The 19,366-nt window shown below is 41.4% G+C and overlaps 3 protein-coding genes across 6 annotated transcripts in view; all 3 read right to left on the bottom strand.

The window, feature by feature from the left end:
• Positions 1–3,366, bottom strand: part of LOC109953159 (BCL-6 corepressor-like) — a 39,191-nt gene extending 35,825 nt beyond the window's left edge. Inside the window, 1 exon segment of the mRNA XM_020588578.1 lies at positions 2,610–3,366. The gene's annotated coding sequence lies outside the window, so the exon portion shown is untranslated.
• Positions 3,367–12,252: 8,886 nt separating this feature from the next.
• LOC109953157 (mid1-interacting protein 1-B-like) lies at positions 12,253–15,871 on the bottom strand. 4 transcript variants are annotated; one of them, XM_020588574.1, is made up of 3 exons: positions 15,534–15,871; positions 14,395–14,493; positions 12,253–14,286 (listed from the first exon to the last, which is right to left on the bottom strand). In XM_020588574.1, exon 3 carries the CDS (start codon positions 14,210–14,212, stop codon positions 13,772–13,774), a length of 441 nt encoding a protein of 146 aa, XP_020444230.1. In that variant the 5' UTR covers positions 14,213–14,286; positions 14,395–14,493; positions 15,534–15,871; the 3' UTR covers positions 12,253–13,771. The 4 variants fall into 4 exon arrangements, with proteins under 4 accessions (XP_020444230.1, XP_020444231.1, XP_020444228.1 ...); XM_020588575.1 differs by having other exon boundaries at positions 12,253–14,283; XM_020588572.1 differs by having other exon boundaries at positions 12,253–14,493; positions 15,396–15,871.
• A 2,224-nt stretch (positions 15,872–18,095) lies between these two features.
• Positions 18,096–19,366, bottom strand: part of LOC109953160 (tetraspanin-7-like) — a gene marked incomplete at its 5' end in the record, with an annotated part of 2,852 nt that continues 1,581 nt past the window's right edge. Inside the window, 3 exons of the mRNA XM_020588579.1 lie at positions 18,096–18,177; positions 19,053–19,136; positions 19,276–19,365. Coding sequence (XP_020444235.1) covers positions 18,109–18,177; positions 19,053–19,136; positions 19,276–19,365 — 243 coding nt within the window. The remainder of the gene's footprint in view (positions 18,178–19,052; positions 19,137–19,275; position 19,366) is intronic.

Here is a 19,366-nt window from a genome sequence, read left to right as displayed (position 1 = left end):
TAACCGCAGCGGCCACAGTGAAACAAGCCCAGCAGCAGCTATACTTCATCAGGCAGCTCAGGAAAGCTGGTCTGAACCATCGCCCCCTCACCCAGGCTTCTACAGGACTGGTAGAGAGCATCCTCGCCACTGGCATCACAGTCTGGTATGGTAACACCACACAGGCAGAGAGGAAGGTTCTTCAAAGGGTCATAAAGCCTGCAGAGGGGACCTGGGCCTGCAGGTGACATCTGACGTGAGCTGGTCACTGAACACAGCGGCCACAGTGAAGAAAGCCCAGCAGCGGCTATACTTCATCAAGCGGCTCAGAAGAGCTGGGCTGAGCCGTCACCCTCTCACCCTGGCTTATAGAGGACTGACTGGTAGAGAGCATCCTCACCACTGGCATCACAGTCTGGTATGGTAACACCACACAGGCAGAGAGGAAGGTTCTTCAAAGGGTCATAAAGCCTGCAGAGGGGACCACTGGGACTGAACTGCCTGCTATGGACACAATATACACACAGCGCTGTCGTAAAAGGGCAGAGAACATACTCAGGGATCCACGCCACACAGCTCACTCCCTCTTCAGACACAAAAACTGCACCTACAGCCTCAGGCACAGCAGGGCGGACAGTATCATCACACACAGAAGAAGATTTTACAAGAGCTTTTTCCCTGACGTAGTAAGACTGATGGCAAATACAAAAATATGAAAAATGGGAGAATATACGTGCAATAACCCCTTAATAGACATGTGCAATAATAATAATAATAATACAGAAATGTTCCACAAGGTATTTTTGTATGAGCATCTCATCAACAGTGTCCTCTTCTGGTACCTGAATAAATGAGGACATTCTCTACCAATCAATGGAAACGAGCCTGAATATAAACTGTGTTATAACCCCTCACTACCTCACCAAGCGTAATGCCATATCCAACTCCACCATGTGAATTACTAAGTGCAATGTTTTAAGTTCACTGGGGAAAATACTATTACCCTATTTTTGTGTATTGCGGTTTTAATGCTTTGTTGCCTTTATGTAACTTTTTATTTTAAAACTAAGTGTTCTTTCTGGCTTGTGACTCCTTACCTAACTCCAAAGGAGAGCTGCACAAGATTTCCTATATACCTAGACTGTTTGTTTATGCATAAATGGCAAATAAAAATCTTGACTTGACTTGAAGACATGGAAAACCATGACAAAGAGACACAAATGACTGAATAGAGAAAAAGTGGCCACCTCTTAATGTCTCCTTCAGTCTGGGGCACCACTGCAGGACAGCGAAGGCCTTTTACCTGCCTGTGCCCAGGGCCCCGCCACCTCATAAACTGCCCCTGCATGTACTGTATTTAAGCTGTATATGGAGCATTTCTGAGAATCACTGTGATCCAGCTGTGCTGTCGGCCACTGGGGCTAATGTGAGTGGTCTTTTTCTGGATGCCTTCATTACCTTCCTGCACTCTGCTCTGTTGAGGTTTAATTTTAAGAGATGAGAGATGGAGATGAAACTTTAATGATCCCTGCAGGGAAACAACATGAAATTGCCAGCTTATTTATCCTGGATTTATCCAGGACTGTCCCACTGATCGCTAGAAAACCTTAATGAGGCCAAGCGGAGACACAGAGTGTTCACTGACACTCCCTTTAAAAACAAATAGACCCTAAACTTAGTTTAAGGCCTTGATTCTCCTTAAATGTTCCCGAAGTTCAGTTCAGCTGTTTAAAGTTTTCTATAGGGTTCACTCAACATCCCAACGTTGGCTCTGAAACGAATCTTTCTATTCCATTAAGATTCAGATCGTTTGGACACTTGGGGCCATTTTCACAGAGTCATGGATGGGTGGGCTGCTGGGGGCCCAATGACCCCTCAAGGCCCTGGTTCTGTGCCCAGTGGACCTGTGCAGTCACCCATCAGAGCCTCAGTATGACAACACACAAATTAAATGATACCTTCCCCCAGTGCAATACCAGTAAATGTACATTGTACAGATTATACAGATTCGTACAGGTCTCCATTTTTATTTTTAAGTACTCCATTTTTATTCTATTTTTATCTCGTCTACCAATGAACATTTCTTTGTCTGACTACATTGCTTACTGCCTGTTTATTTTGCATTGTTTATAGTGTTAATTTTGTTATACTACACATCCTTATGTTGGTATATTGTCTACTTGCCCCTTGCAGTTGCCTTGCTTGAGGATATGTACGTGCACATTGAGAGCAGCTGTACCAGATTCAAATTCCTCCTGTCCAGCACACCTGGCCAATAAAGCTGATTCTGATTCTGATATAAAGTAAGAAGTGCTGCAAACGCACAGCAAGTCGCTGGAAACGTTAAACGTCCATGCTGTGCTCACAATTAAGGCTCCTATAGAGCCATTACAGAGCCCCCCTCAGGGGCCACAGCACACAGGATGACTATTAGACTATAAACTGCTCACATGTCCGAATCCAACCAAGTCAATATGGGAACGCCACAGGAAGCGCGTCACCCGGACCAAAGGTTGCAACATGATGCCACATAACAGATAATAACATAAAAACTGCAATACATTTCATCAAGTCTCCAAAACACCATCACTGACAAAACAGTAATGTTTTCTAGGAGAAAAAAAACTGACCTTCTCTTCTTCTACGGAGTTTAATCCAGTTTTCTAAGTCTTTCCTTCAGTTTTTATTGTTTTTTTATTTAAAATCCATCCGGTAAAAACAGTTTGAAACAAAAACATCAAATCACCACCTCTCGCGTCGAAGTCAGTAAATCTCTCTTCATTGATCTGCAGGACGGGGTGTGGACGCGCACGTGCACAACCACAAACAGGCAAACACACACTGCAGGATTTCCTCCGAGTTCAACAAAAATAAAGGTGTTTATGAATTGTTTCTAATACAAAAGCGGCGCTGCGACATGCTGAGCACGCACACGTCCATGCCCACTCACGCACGTGCACGCACATACAGGTCAAAAACAAGGTGTCCTGAGCTGAGCAGACCTCCCTTAGAAAAACGTCAAATTTAATAGCAAACAGCGATAAAGCAAAGCTGGGAAAGGACACGCACCCGCACGCGAACACACGCGCTGTCCGGTAACTGACACTAAACTCTCATCGTATGTGCGAGCGTGTGTGTTTTCCCTCTGTGTGGTTCCGGCAGGAAGCAGCAGCAGCAGCTGTCTAGTCCAAACAATTTCAGCCCGAAAATGAAAAACGCAAAAAAGAGAAAATTCAATATCTCAAATATTCCTGCAGGAGCGGAAAAAGTCCTGAGGGTGTCGCAGATTACTCCTCGTGTCTTTCCTTTCTTTCCGTCCCGCCGTCTGCGTGTCTGCTGGGTTTATCCCACTCCTCCTCCTCCTCGTCCTCTTCCTCTCCACCCGCTGCTTTCTCCTCTTTGCTTCACACGGACACAGCTTCTCTCTCTCTCTCTCTCTCTCTCTCTCTCTCTTTCTCTCCGCCAAGTCTCACGCGAAATAAAACGCCAGGTTTCCGGTGCTCGTTTTCAAAATAAAAACACTACTCACCGACAGTCAACATTTCTTCTGTTTCTTCATGCACAGATCCAAATCAACCGCATGGCTGGTTTGTATTTACCTATTTTAAATGTCCCGGCTTGTTACAAAAGTGGTTCTTTTATTTTTTAAATCTGAACGGCACTTGTTCTTCTGAATAAAAGTTTCAGACTTCCTGTGGCTGAAATCAAACTGTGAAATACTTTGCATTTTTATTGCATGTTCCTTACAATCTTTATTATATTTAGTTAACAGGAGGCTGGTTTGACTTTCTGAAGGGTATTTATACTACATTTATCTTATATTTGTCTGTTTTTCTGGCGTTTCATTCTCTTCTGCTTGCAAAACATGCGGAAACGTTTGACAATTATAATTTGATTTTTAAATTCATATAATTCTGTTTAAACTGTTTTTTGTTTTGTTTTCTACGTAATACTGCTAATTTTAGAACTTTGTTTATTCTGAATTATTGCTGTACTCACGAGTATTTTCAATCAATTTGATATATATTTACAGTATTGGTTGCGGTACTCACTGCTATGTGTAATGTGATCAATAACATGAAAAACAAAGTCAAACAACATAGACGTGACACACGGTTTCTAATACCTCCAAGTGGATACAAACGGTACTGCAGCACAATACAGTGAGGTTCAGTAATGAAGAATGAAGATTAAACTCAAAACGAAGACAGAAATATTCTGAATAACTGGTTGAAGAGTTCTCGACCACTAATGAAGAGGGAGACATTAGCTGTGGCCTGTTACTAGCTCACATGGTGAAAGCAGTACAGTGTGTAAACATGAGCAGAGCTTCGCCTCCACCAATAAACTTCCACCGCTGCGAATGTTGTGCGCTCATTTCAGTTTCAGTTTCCGAGGATCAGCTTGAGAAATTCCTCATTTTATTTGATCTTTTCCACCATGGACCAGTGAAGAGGTCAGTGGCGCCTACGGAGTTATATTTCATAGCGCACACACAAGAACTGCAGCGTAAATCTTGTGTTAACGAGAAAAATGTTCTTGCGTTAAAATATAGTTTTCGCGTTATTACCACATACTGTGGGCTATTTTGTCAGCATTATACTGTGTTTTGACGTGAATCCTGCACAGCTTTGGGTGAGTGCAAAGCGCACACTGTCTTTGAGCAGCACCTCATTCAGATCAGATGGCTCTCTCTCATCAACACCCTCCCAAACCAACTTTCCACACAAAGACCAGCGCTGCACTTAGGAGGAGCGCTCCAGCTGCACTTTGACAACTACTGATCTGACACTGAAATCCGCACACAATAATTAGCACACGACATAACACATGACTGCGGCTCATGAGCCATGATAAATAAAATATCCTGCACATGCTCCGATGATGTTACAGCCATAACGTCAGCGTGTGGCTGGAGACACACTGTTTGTGAAGGGTTAGTTTCCATCATCAGCGAGTGAAAGTTTGTGTTCCCTCCAGTGGTCGCTCTGAGTCACTACATCACACTGAGGCCAACGGGATTTCCACTAATTGATTGTTTGGCTCAATCCTCAGTATAAAAATGTCTCCAAACCTGGAGACCTGGGCATCAGCACCTCCCTCTGCCACTGGATTCTGGACTTTCTGACCAACAGGCCTCAGCATGTTAGGTCAGACAACACCTGCTCCTCCAGCATCATCCTCAACACCAAACACCAGCGTACCATAGGGCCGTGTGCTGAGCCCATTCCTCTACTCCCTTTTCATCCACGACACAGGCCTGTGCATGGCTCCAACACCATCATCAAGTCTGAAGACGACACCACTGTAAACAGCCTCATCAGCAACAACGATGAGTCAGCCTACAGGGAGGAGGTACAGCACCTGGCTGTGTGGTGCACTGACAATAACCAGCTCCTTAACACCAACAAGACCAAGGAGCTCACTGTGGACTACAGGAGGGAGAAAGGAGGCACACGCAATCCCATCCATATTAATGACATGGTTGTTGAACATTTCTCCAGCTTCAAATTCCTGGGGACCTGCATCTCAGAGGATCTGTCCACCAACACCTGCAGCCTGGTTAAGAAGGCTCACCAGTGCCTCTCCTTCCTGAGGACACCGAAGAAGAACCACCTGTCTTCAGCCATCCTGGTGAACTTCTACTGCTGTGCCGCCAAGAGCATTCTGACCAGCTGTATCACAGTCTGATATGGAAACTGCTCTGTCTCCGATCGCAAGGTGCTGCTGTGGGTGGTGAAAACTGACCAACGTGCTGCCTTCTTCTATACCACTACACACACCTCACCCCTTCTCATCTCTCCTCCCGGGACTAATGCAATACGCTTCTGTTACCTGTAACACTGAAGTGATTTGTTAATTTGCACATACTCTACTCACAGAATACTGCTCTGTTATTCATTTGTACACTGTTCATATGCTGATACTGTATATTTATCTTTATCTTTGCATGATTTACATCCATCGAACTGTTCACTCATGTAACTTATCTTCTTATTCTGCACTATTTCATCCCACTGCACTAGTGTTTTATAAGCTTAATGTACATTATCCATTATTTGTAACTTAAATACATAAATTCTGCTGTATAGTGTATATTACCTTAAATAACTTACTGTAAATATCAGTTGTACATATCATCAGTAAATTAGTTCTGACTGTTCATACTGTAGATACTGAGCTCCCTGTACCGCTGTTATTGCACTTCCGGTTAGATGCTAAACTGTATTTTGTTGCCTTGTACTTGTACATTGGTAATGACAATAATGTTGAATCTAATATGGAGAGCACTGCAGTTCCTTACAATGACCACTGGAAGACGCCAATCATCATCTATTACCATTTTATTTCTGCTCCTGACAGAAACAACATATGCACTGCCAGTGCAAAGTATGTCTAAACCTTTGACTTCTGATTTTCATACCAGCCCAGTTCTGGATCAAGTAAAATGTTGGGATGACACAGTCATCATTGTCATCATCATCTTGTTGGATTTCCATGCTTACTGTGTGTGAACAATATTCATAAGGACTTCTATTTGCACTACAGTTCTGCCTGAGAGAGTTTTCACCCCAGTGGCTGGTTGACAGTGTTCCCTGTGGCCAAACACAAAGACTGAGACATATCTGAGGCTCTGATCACACTTCACACATCCAAATCAAACACATTTAACCTGCAGAGACAAACTGGTTCACAGATACAGTATTTACCAGTCCTGTAAACCTGCAACTACTGTGCCACTGTGGTGACATACATCAGGTCTTCATGAAACAGTGAACTGCAACACCATCACATGTTCTGCAGGTTAATGCAATGGAGTAAAAACTACATTTATGTAGTTGTGTAGTGTAGTGGAGAAGTCGCAGGACATAGAAACATTCAGGTCACGTTCAGCTAAACACAGCCCATTGTTTTGGACTCAGTGGCCTCGTAGAGCAGCCATGCTGGGAACCAGGCATACAGTGAGTGTGCAAACATCATGATCAGATATCATGAACTTGGACTCACACACTAAGCATGCTCACAGCTCATGGACCTTTATTTTAAGACACAAATATCGGCAGCATTTGGCTAAATGTGGAGCTTGCTCTGGGTAGAGTCAACAACCAACGGCAGTTCCAGTTTGAGCTGCCGCAGGTCCATGGGAACATCCGACACCTAGGGGACCATCCGACACCTGATCCTGCAGCATGTCAGTGTCGGCTCGACCTTCAGCTGCAGCCTGTAAACACAATGAGGCTGCAGCATCTGCACCCGGAACTCAAACACACTCACAGCTCTAATCTCTAATGTCTGCAAACTGAACCAGAAGACACCCACTGGTTCAGGAGCCACCGGGCAGAGCGTCAGGTTGAAGGGGCTGTAACACTTCCTGCTGCCAAGAGGCACAAAAATAACACAAAAACACACTGAACTATTGCAAGACACAAAATGAGTGCAAATAGAGAAAAGAATGGCCCCAATTGTTTTGCTGACCACAAAGAAGCTTGTTTTATTTTGCATTGACCGTATTCTGTAACAGAGAACAACATTGTAATTTTTGTGTTGTTTTTTTTTTATGTAACGTGTGTGAGCTTGCTGTCTTTGGGACGGTCTATAGAATAATGATGGTGCTCACACGTTTATGGACTTTTTCTTGCCTGTATTTTGTTCACTGGACTGGACTGGACTTGTGTGTGGAGGCACATCCACAGAAACAATAAACTGGAGGTCTTATGATTATGAGAAAAGTCTAAAGAATAAACCAAGTTCTGCTCATGCATGCAGTGAGTTACACTGTGGGCTCCATTTTTTAGCCTATATTTGTGTATGTTTCAGAACATGAAGGATGCCGAATTAACCATTAACCATCTGTGTGTGTAGTGTCCCCATGGACGTACACACTACTGTCACTGGATCACCGTGGTATCAAAGGAAACTTAGAAACAGTCGGATTCTCCGGCAAGTTCTGCAGCATTTCTATTCCTGCATATTCACTGTAGATTGTCTCACAATGTCAAGATCCAGACCTCATTATTATGAGACAGGGATGTATGTCAAAGACTTATCTTCTGTTTTACAGCTTTTTTAGTGAATCACTAGCTTGGAGTGAAGAAACATGGTCACCAACCCAAGCTAACACCCAAACATGAGAACCAGAGAAAAGATGAACATGCTTCCTGTTTCCAGTCAGGCCCTCAGAGGTCAGAAGGTGTGTCATCACCATCGCTCCCTGCTATACCAACACTGACTCACACAGTTAATCAGCTGTGATACAACCTCCACTCATGAGTGTTGTTCAACAGTAAACATGGCATTGCCTTGGGAATCCACCGCCCTCCATTGTCCCCGAGACTCAGAGGAGGTTGACACTTCACCACAGTGTTTGTGTAACCTCAATTTAAACACACAGACCCAATCTATTCTGGAAACTTGATCAAAACCTATAAACCTCCTAATCCCTCAGATATATTAGTGCTTTTTTTACTCTTATTAATTAGCAATTGTTTATTAATTGTGAACACACTTCTGGTTTTAATGTTTAATTATCAAAATTTTGTCAGTTTTATTTCCCACTTTGTTGCTAATTAGCTGTTTTAATAAAAACAGCTAATTAATAAAAACATCCAATTTAAAAACTCATTTTCTTATGTTTGCACAGAATTCACTTTTTATACTAAGTTATATTGATATATTTGTGGTCATTCATTTATTTCCTGTTTTATCTCATCATTAATATTCTATTTTTTGTAACTATAAAGTTTTTTGTTTTTAATGATCTCATTTAGAGAAACATTTTTGAATTTGTGATTTGACTAGTTGTACATTTTGAATACTAATCTATGTTTATTGTACTACCTGTTTTTCACTAATTATTAGTTAGAAAATGATGTGATTATTGTCTCTAATTTTTATATTGACATGTACATCTTGACCTTTTATGAGTAATTATTTTTCCTAATAACTGTGATGAACCATTTCTTTTTTGGACTTTTTAACTTATTTAACTAATTATCAATGAGTACTTTTACAAACCCCAATTCCAATAAAGTTGGGACATTGTGTAAAACGTAAATAAAAACAGGATACAATGACTTGGAAATACTTTTTGACCCACATTTAATTGAATACACCACAAAGACAAGATATTTAATGTTCAGTCTGATAAACTTTATTGTTTTTTGCAAATATTCACTCGTTTTGAATTTGATGCCTGAAACATGTTCCAAAACGACTGGGACAGGGGTATTTTTACCACTGTGTTACATCACCTTTCCTTATAACAACACTTAATACTTAATGGGAACAACACTTAATGGGAACTGAGGACACTAACTGTTGAAGCTTTATAGGTGGAATTATTTCCCATTCTTGCTCGATGTACGACTTCAGTTGCTCAACAGTCAACAATATGGGTCAAAAAGGATTTGCAAGTCATTGTATTCTGTTTTTATTTACATTTTACACAGTGTCCCAACTTCATTGGAATTGGGGTTTGTATTTTTGTGACTAATTCTTATCTTCACAATTATAATTATTAGCAGCTCTTTTGGTCTTGACTAATGAAGCGACATCCATGAGGCGTTTATTGACTCGTCTGGCAGATACAGGTAAGGTTTGCCTGAGGACAAAGGGATTATGGGAGATTACAGGTGAACAGAGGTGTGACTGTCTTAGACCGACAAATAACAACAATTTACTTACTGTATGTAAGACAGGAGTTCACCTCGAGGGGCCAGTTTATAAAATACAAAATAAAATAAAATACAACCTGATATAAATGTGTATGCTGTAGGAATGAGATATTTCTGTCGCCCTGTGACAGACACAAGGATTTGCACAAATGTGATTTAACATACAAGCAAACAGGTAGATAGGTAGAACTTTATTGATCCCACAGTGGGGAAATTCCAGCAACAGTTGATTCATGTTTAAAAAGACAGTCAATTTTTTGGACCAAAAATAACCCAGCACTTCAAAATCACCTCATAAATATATAGTTTCATTGTTAATAAGGTTCGGTGAATTTCTAAAAGATCTGGACTCTGAAGGTTTTATCCAAGCTCCAAGCTCCAACCTCCGAGGCTAAGAACTGAAGCCAATATACAGTAGAAGTTCCAAAACATGCATGGCTCCAAAATGGACTCAGTCCCCATTGACCCCATGTTAAAATGCCCAAGTTTACAGCAGAAATAAACATGTTTACAGCCTGGTACAAAAACAGGTTTTGTCTCTGTGGCTAATATCCCCTTCCATGGCAACTGTAAGGAGGGCAATTTTTTTTATAACTCACATTTAAATTATATTGTGAAAAAAAGTTACACAGAAGTAAGGGTGTGGTCACTTTGAGTAACAGGTGGCAGGGTACCACCATAGGTGGCTAGCTGTCTAGAGAACTCCACTCATGCTCCGCCTCTTTGCACATTTTTGGATTAGCCATAGCAGGCAGAGTGAAGCACTACCAAGATGACATCGGCCAGAGTTAAGCTTTCAAACCATTGTTCACAACACCAATGGGTGATATCACAGTGAGTTTGGCCAGTTTTTATATACTGTCAATGGTTTTATCATCTGTAGGGACTATTTTCACTGGTGGATTAATCCACATTTGGTGCTCTACAATGAGTAAAATAGCTTCTTTTTATGGCTGTTTAGCTTGTGTACTTCTTCACCTTTCTGTAGTTTTTCTGCATCTCTTTGTGCTCATGTTGTGTCTTTCACCTGAACTCTGTGACCTTTAAACGAGAAACATTGCCTTAATACTGTGGCACAGGACCAGGGGCCCCTTAACCCCTCAGGTCCCAGACCTTCTGCCCAGGAGGTCCATCCATGGCTCAAACATGGACGTTAATAACAGAAAAAACCTCACAGTAACAAACAGTGAGTTCACTTGTAAGAAGCCATCTTTACTATGGGCTGTGTTTTCTCCTCAACAGAGGGCGGGGCTTGTTCCCACAATAAACAGCTTCCTCCCTGGAGCATGGCAGTGTTTGATTCATCACTAAACTCAGGGTGTATTTGTTCTGAGGAGGCAGAGACTGAAAGTTTTCAGCCCTGTTCACCATGACAAGGTTTAATATGACTCAACAAATACACAAACACAGATAACATGCTATCTGCCTTTAGTCCGGTTGGGGCAACATTTCACCTGATGCAGGCTTCAAAGCAACGGCTTGAAAAGTTTCCAACTGGTCTCTGGACACTTGGAGATTTACGTGCACAAACTAAAAGAATATTATAAGAATATTCCTGATATTAAAATGGGAAAAATCTCAAGTGCTTTATTTTGGAAGTTCTCAAATACATATACTGCAAATGTTTCTGTTACTTATACTCACTGGATTTTATTTTGAGTATAGATTTACAGATGTGCTTATTATAAGCAGAGCTACTTGCTGCTGGAGCCAGAGTTCATGTTGTTATCACCTGATATCTCATATCACTGAACAGCTTGTCTTGTTATAATAAAACTTTGTTCAGCAGCTGTTTGGCTTATTTTTCACTCACTGTCACTGCAAAAAACTAAAGACAAATCATACTTGATGGTGTAATGAACAAAACACCAAAAATACTCATCAAAATCTTTAATTGCCAAGCTGTACAGTAAATAGAAATTGCATAGCTCAGTGGAATTTACAGCATCGTTTGTCTAAATGAACGCTTCGTACAAAGGTCACAGATGCCTTTTGTTTTGGTTTTATCCCTGCCAGATTCTGCTGCTTCACATTTTATTAAACTCCTGACAAAAACAACATCCTGCAGTAACATCTGACTTGTACACTGGCTGTTTGGACACGTCACTCATTCTGGTGTTTTTTTTAATTCAGGGAAATCTAGCTGGTTTTGAATGAGCTGCAGGTGACATCAGCCAGTGAAATGTGTACACAAATCTGACCGACACCAAACTTATGAGTTTTTGCCATTTTAAAGTGCTGCTGCAACTGTGACACAGGAAATTAGTTTAGAATTGATTGTCTGTTGAAATTCAACAATGTTCAGGAGCCAGTGACACAGGTATGGATGTTTTCTCTTTCTCATCACAGTGAATTCTGTGTCTGGGTTTTGGACCACTGCTCGCACAAACGTCACACTGGACTCTGAGAAACTGATGAAACCATGAACGTTACAGGGAGTTTTTCCTCCCCACTGTCGCCAAGTGCCTGCTCAAGGGGGATTTGTTGGGTTTTCCCTCTGTAATAATATTTATAACAGTAAGGTCTAGACCTTACTTTGTAAAGTGTCCTGAGATGACTTTTGTTGTGATTTGGCGCTATACAAATAAAATTTGATTTGATGAAATTTTGAATTTTGTCGAATTTTCTGTCAATCAGCTTCAGTCTGACAGGAAATGTCTGGAAATGTGAACTCACCATAATAAAACTCAGGTCAAGCCACTGACTGTAAAAAGATGGATGATGTGAAGTGAAGCTATTGCAAGTCTATCACTCCCTGGTGGCAGTATAGGTCACAAACCCCGCCCCTTCCATGTTAGTGAAAGGGACATGAGCCAAACTAAAAACTCAAAGTACCAATCAGATAAATTTTACCCAGAGGTGGTTTCAGTTTTTTTTTTTGGTTGATATTATCACACTGCTGTGAGTGCACATGGTCATTTTTCTGGTAAGGTTGTTTTTAATAAGTTATTTCATTATATAAAAGGGGTGTGTTTCACATGATTTGACAGCTTTGATTGGCGGCCTGATTTGTCACTTAACTACTCAGTCTCGGCAGAGAATCTGGCTGCAAAATGCCAAGATGGCTGCCACCGTTTTCATGATATTTTGGCTTCACTTTTGCAGTGGAGGGAAGTGGTGACGTGTTGTCCAAACTTACATACAGTCTACGGTTTAATCCTGGATGATGCACAGACTAGTATTGTATTAAAACTGTTAACCATTTACCTCTGGTTATATTTAGTTGACAGACCCCCCCCAGAGAATAAACCATGATCAGCCAGTTCAAGCTTGACCAATACATCACTTGTGTTATTGATCATTTTGTACTATAATCATATTATTTCTAAACTGTTTGAGCATTTTCATGAATGTTATCAGCTGCATTCATGGCAAACATCTTAAGTAGCTTGGAAAGTTTTATTGTCAAAGTTCAACACTTCTGCGTCTGCAGTCAAACACATTTTCACATATGAAAACAAACTCCGAGCAGCCAGTGTCTGTAATTGCATAGTTTTAAACTTACAGGATGATGCGGAGAGAGAGACAAACATAAACCCTGAAAACACAGTGCAATCAACACACACAGCATAAGTACACATGTGGACAAACAACTGGAGGAAATGCCAAGTTCTTTTCATTCCTTCCAGGTGTTTGTCCAGTTTCACTCAGTCCCTGTATGATGAACAAAACAAACACGCTTGTGCTTCTGCATAGTTTTGCTGATGTCCTACATCATCTAACCAAATCAAACAGCAGCTGTAAAATGAACTTCCTTCACTTTCAATTAAAATGAACCTCAGCGAGTGAAAGCCTGTATCTGAGGTTTCATTTGTGGTTTTGACTTTGTTGTGTCATGTTTGTGTGTTTGCTAAAAGCTCTGTAATTTCCATGACTGTATGGATAAATCCACTGAACTTGAAAACCAGGAAATGACACCCAAATATGCAATGACACGCATGTAGGAGGATCAAGTGAATTTGGTCTTTTCTCAAATTCAAGCTTCAGCTTTGGAACATTTTACTTTTCAGGCTCCCTGCAGAAATGTCAAGCTGCGTCTGATCTGAAGATTCTGAGCTAACACGTGTAGAAACACCCGTGTGGTTGTGTTTCCTGTCTATAAATGAATCAGTCCTTGGTCAGTTCCAGCAGCCGATCTCCTCCTTGTAGCGGCTTGTCAGCATGTTGGCCTTGTGCGTCAGTTTGGACAGAACCGTGTGGAGTCCGTTGAGGTGGAAATGAAACTGTTTCTCCAGGTCGTCTGGGTCCACCTCCGTCACGCCCGCCTTCTCCTTCCCCCGCCCGTCACACTGCAGGATGCCCCACTCAATGTCATTTCGGATGGACTTGAGCAGGATGTATGAGCTGTACATGTCGCCGCTCTGGTGGAAGCAAGCGGTGCTGGTGGTGCTGTTGGTGGCCTGCACTGCCATCATGTCCTCCTTGTCCTCCAGTGGGACATCCCGCAGCAAGCTGGGCACCATCACCGTCTGGTCCATGTTGTTGACGGCGCTTATGAAGCGGTTCATGGTGTTGAAGACTGAGTTCTTCTGGTTGTAGGAGTCAGATATCTGCATCATGGTGAGCAAAGCTGAGGTGAAGCCCCTTGTCACAGCCTGTCACGGTCTGGGACAAACTTTGCCTGCCAATGCTCCTTAGAGGATTAAGATGAGGCCACAGTCAGATCCTGGGTCAAGTCCAGGTTACACAGCACGCTCACCACTCAAGCATGAATCCCTCAGCTGGATTCCAGTAGTTTTACCTTAACAGCCTGGTGACCCTGCTGGGGACGGAGCAGGTTTCCTGCTGCAGGACGGCAGCCAACCTTTTGACCCCAGGAGCTCAAATACCAAACAACAACCTGAAATACAAGAACAGAGGAAGAGGCTGGTGGTTAGCTTTAGGTCAGCTTGACTGGCCAGGTATGTTGAACACAGGAGGAGTTTGACTCTGGTACAGTGGGTCTCAGTGTGTATGTACAATGTTCCTCCGTAAGGCAACGAGTTAACAAGATGAAACAGAACAAGAAAAGAAATAATGTGTAAACAAAGAAAAAGGAATATGCATTAGGAAAAATTAAAAATATAAATAGTAGTAATTTTTGTATTTTATTTAAAAAAGAGCTATTCCCGTTATCTGAACCAGCTAGATATAGATGAGATGGAGAGGTCGTCCCCCCAGTCCACATGTCTAGGTGTGCTTAGGCAAAACACTGAACCCCAGTTGGCCCCGATGGCCAGTGCGCTATTCCCACCAGCGACGCCATCGAGGTGCGTGTGTGTGTGCGTGTGGCGCCGCAGATTGCTGCCGGAAACAAATTCCTTGTGTGTGTGACATACTTGGCCAATAAAAGTTTCTAAAATTAAATCATAAACTGCATCTGTAGTGGTCGCTAACTAAAGCTAGAATGTTAGCCAGCCGGGTTATTCCACAGAAATGGACGTGCATCCATTATCGGACAGCCGGCTCACACTTCTCATTCAAAAAGTCAACGAGCATTTCATTAATAAGACACAGACTGGTTCCCTGCCATAAACCGCGTTGTTATAATTAGATGTACAAACATTTTGCCTTCAAAAATCACCAAATCACTATTACATCCACAAGCTAAAATGTAAAGTAAAACGTTACAGCGTGACTGTTTAGCGATTTTCTAACCACAAAAGATCTTACAATTATTAACAATTCAGTATTATTAAAACAATAACTCAAGTAGGAAAGCTGTTGGGACAAAAACACAAGAAAATAAGAAGGACATCTGACCGTGTCTGAAAATGGAAGTCTCGAGAATAAACGCTATGCATTGCCAGATACGAAACAGAAGCCAAAAGCCGCTCGTGTTTTCGGGTGTACTTCGGCTTTATGAACACCGGTTAGACCGTGGAATAAAACGACGGCTACCTTAAAAATCCACGCCCTCAGTGATGAGTAATACCGGGTACCGTTAATTCGCTCCGTCCGTCGACCAGATCATCCGACAAACTTCCGCAGTGCAGATACCCGGTGAGCTCACAGTGTTCTGGGTGTCGCTCCCTGATCCCGTCGGTGTTTAACTTTAACCTGTTGCTGTCCGTCCAATAACATCTCCGGGACAGAGCTCCTCAGGGTCTGGGGGTTTCTTTCAGCTACCTGCAGCAGGAGTAACGGGACGCCGGGGCGGAGCGAGAGTCTTGAGGGAAAGCCAGATCCCCAGAAGCAGTCAACCACAGGGGAGAAGACGGCGTGACGTCACGAAGAACCCCGGAAACATTTGGTTCTATGTATTATTTACATTATAAGCAATATATACAGAGGCTCAATCAGAAATGGTAACACATATAATCATTACCAAACATGACGTAATACTTCATATAAACCTTAAATAAAGCAATAAAGTTAACATTTGCTAAATGAAACTACATGTCTACAAATATGGGGATATAACATAGCTTATACTGTACATGTGATTTACAGAAGTCATATTTATTCTATACAAGATTTATGGTGGTTACATATTTTTGTTGTTAATTGTATTTAATTTAGTCTCTTCTTCAATCCTAAGAAATGTAGATTGACAAAGAAACAAGAAGACAAAATATGTTTTGTGATTTCTTATACAGTATGTGGTGGAATTCTTTAAAGAATAATTTTATTTATTAGAACACTAGAATCAGAATAATCTGATATTGATAATATATTGTCAATTTATACAATGGGAATAAGAACAAGAAAATAACTTGTTTATTTATTTGATTCGGTACATTTCAGGAGCTTTTGCTTGCTACACAGTGCCTCAGTTTCCTCAAATCATGCTTATTTCTGTCTTTAGTATTTATTTCCTCACTGACTGATGAATCCTGGTGCTGGTGTGACATCGTCTCCCTCTGGCTGTAGGTCAGCAGTACAGTTTTCAGATTCGCCGTCTATTTTATCATTGGTTGTATTATTAGTAAAGTAATCACACTTTTTACAGTCGTGAAAACACACAAAAATACATTTTTAGATGAATTATAACAATAATTATATCAATAAAACAAAGTCATGCAAATACATAGACAAATACGAAATTAATAAATAAGCAATGAAAAAAATAAAGCAATCATCCAAACAAATCTGTCTGTTTTATTAATATAATAAAATATTAACCCAAAGAGTCATCTGTGTGCTGTATGAATGTAAGACAAGAACGTCACTGCTGTTTTAAATCTGGTCACATTATTGACTGAGAATACTTTGTCTTCCCCACATATGAAATTAGATTTGCTGTATGCACACTTGTATTTGTGCCATTTAATCATTTCATTTTCCACCAGTACATATACATCACCGTCTCTGTCTTTATGGCTATTTTCAGTAAAGGAAAAAAGTGAAGGTCTCTTGGTTGGTTTTCCTGTTTTATTTCTAACCATGTGACATTTTACAGTATCAACACATGGTATTAACAACAAAAAATATTTACCTACAATTCACTCAATCACTGCTGTAAAGTGTCAGTTTTGGCCTAATGTACAAAACACTGCAATAAAACTGCATGGTCCATTTCAAAGCTGTTCTGGAGCTTTCAAATGTGATATGGTCTTCATCAGACTTGTCTCTGTGGTCAAACTGTCATCTTAAACTTTTAGATTTCAGTAACAAAGTCACATTAACAAAATAAAAACAAAGACACAGTTTTAGTGCCACTTGAGATTACTCTGCCCTTATGTAATGGTATTATTATTGATGATTCATTGGCTTGAAACTGCCCAGATATCCACACAAAGGGAAACAAATTAGCACTATTCAGCAATTTGGGTGTTTTACAGCCCCAGAAACAAACAAACAAAAAAACAAGAAAAATAAACTACAAAATAAATGTCTAGAGGTTGTCTGCTGTTTTTCCTCAGGTTTCCATGGCAATGTGCATCCTTGTGTCTTCTCTGTAAACAGGCAAATAAGAGCAGACAGAGCAAAGAACAACAGTGTTTTTTAAGTATATGTACAACCATCTGAGCGAGGACACACTCTCTGGTCCTCACACCTTCAAGTTCAGGTTAGAATCGGGTTTAGGTTGGGACAATTTGTGAGAGAATGGGCCCCCAGGCACAGACAGGTAAAAAGACCTCCATCCCTCCTATGTAGGACTCCCATATTGAAACCCTAATGACAAAATGTTGCAACATTTGTGGCCATTTTGTGTGTCTTCCTAGTTGTTCTGTGTCTCCTTCTGGTCATGTTGCATCTCTCTGTGGTTGTTCAGAGACTGTCTGTAGTTGCCTTGCATCTATTTGAAGTGTTTTAACGGAGTTCTGTGGCTTTTAAACAAGAAATATAAGGAGCCATATTGTACAGAGGCACACGCCCAGGTACCCCCAACATCTTGGGCCCCTGGACCTTTGCCTCTTGAAGGCCCATTCGGTGATCCATCTATGGGTTTAGGTTAGGGGCTAGTGGATACCACTGAGTGATGTCAGTGAGTGTCCTCACAAAGACAAAAGTGAGTGTGTGTTCTTACCTGTCAGACCATCTCATACTGGTTGGTGCTGATGAAGCGAGCCAAACTACAGGCCAAAGACATCCCGGTCAGCTGGACACAGACACAGAGGGTGTTTATTTAGCCTTTGTGATTTTACTTGAGCTTTATTTTTAAGACAACATAAAACTATATTGATCCTCAGTGGGAAACTGACATGTTAGAGCAGCACAAAGACTGAAGTAAGAAAACAGTTTAAAAAAAATTTTTTTAAACTAATTAAAAGACCGTTGACAATTTTTACTTTAAAAACCAGTGTATAATATCTGAACCAGCCCTCTCGATACCAGCCAGCCTATCACTGTCAGCCGAGGTGGTTGCCATGACAACGGTCAGCATGGTGTTGGCTGAAGAAGACCACACAGGTTTCTCCATCATCTGTCTCTGGCTGAGCAGAATTCATTCAGTGGACATTCACATAAATTCTGCAAATGTGCGTTTGACCTGCATTTTAAAACAAACTGGTTTCAGACTGTCCAGCTCCAGGTCTCCTCCTTTTAAACCATCCGAGCGTCACCACATCATTTAGCAGCATGTTAGCACACAACAGAAAAGTTGCTGTCTACCTCTGCAGCAGGTTTGTCCAGTGAGCAACATGCAGCCAGTGAACGCTTCTGGTCCTCTGCTGATCCTGTTTGTGCCTCATTAACACTGGTTCACTGTCTCTTATTGTCACAAGGTAAAACACTGAGTTACCCTTCGAAACACACCAGGGTTCATCACCTTTTTCTTAAAAAATCCCTTTTTGTATTTGTTTCTACTTCTGTCTTCCCTGCTGCAACACCTGAATCTCCCCCATCAGGAGAAATACAGAATCATGTGATCTTCTGATGACCATTAAACCACAGCATGACACTGCAGCTGTCACAGAACAGTGGTGGATTGTGTCATGTTGTGTAGTGTTTTAGGAATGAGACTGTGGTTGATACCTGAGAGAAGGCAATGCTGAAGGTAACGCCAGCAATGACGCCCATGTTGCTCTCTAAGAAGGTCGTCACCATTTCATAACAACCCTGCACACACAGACACAGAGTTCATTTGTTTAGCTCGTCTTCATTTCCTCTTTAGTGTCCTATGCATGTTTGACTGAGAATTCACATTTCAGACCAACATTTGTCACACGCTCACTTGTGTAATGTGTGTGTTTCCCACCTGTCTGTAGGCTTTATGTCCAGCCAGAGTTATGTTCTTCAGGTCAGCTTCACTGCAGTCGGACAAACTAACACAACAGCTGGCGGGGATC

This window comes from Monopterus albus, unplaced genomic scaffold, assembly GCF_001952655.1.
Source record: "Monopterus albus unplaced genomic scaffold, M_albus_1.0 scaffold558.1, whole genome shotgun sequence".
Taxonomy (NCBI): Eukaryota; Metazoa; Chordata; class Actinopteri; order Synbranchiformes; family Synbranchidae; genus Monopterus; species Monopterus albus.
Note: the sequence above shows the minus strand (reverse complement) of the source record. Positions and strands in the feature narration are given on the sequence as shown.

Bases quoted from the DNA above. Each gene is read 5' to 3' on its own strand.
- LOC109953157 (XM_020588572.1), bottom strand. From the start codon at position 14,212: ATGATGCAGATATCTGACTCCTACAACCAGAAGAACTCAGTCTTCAAC.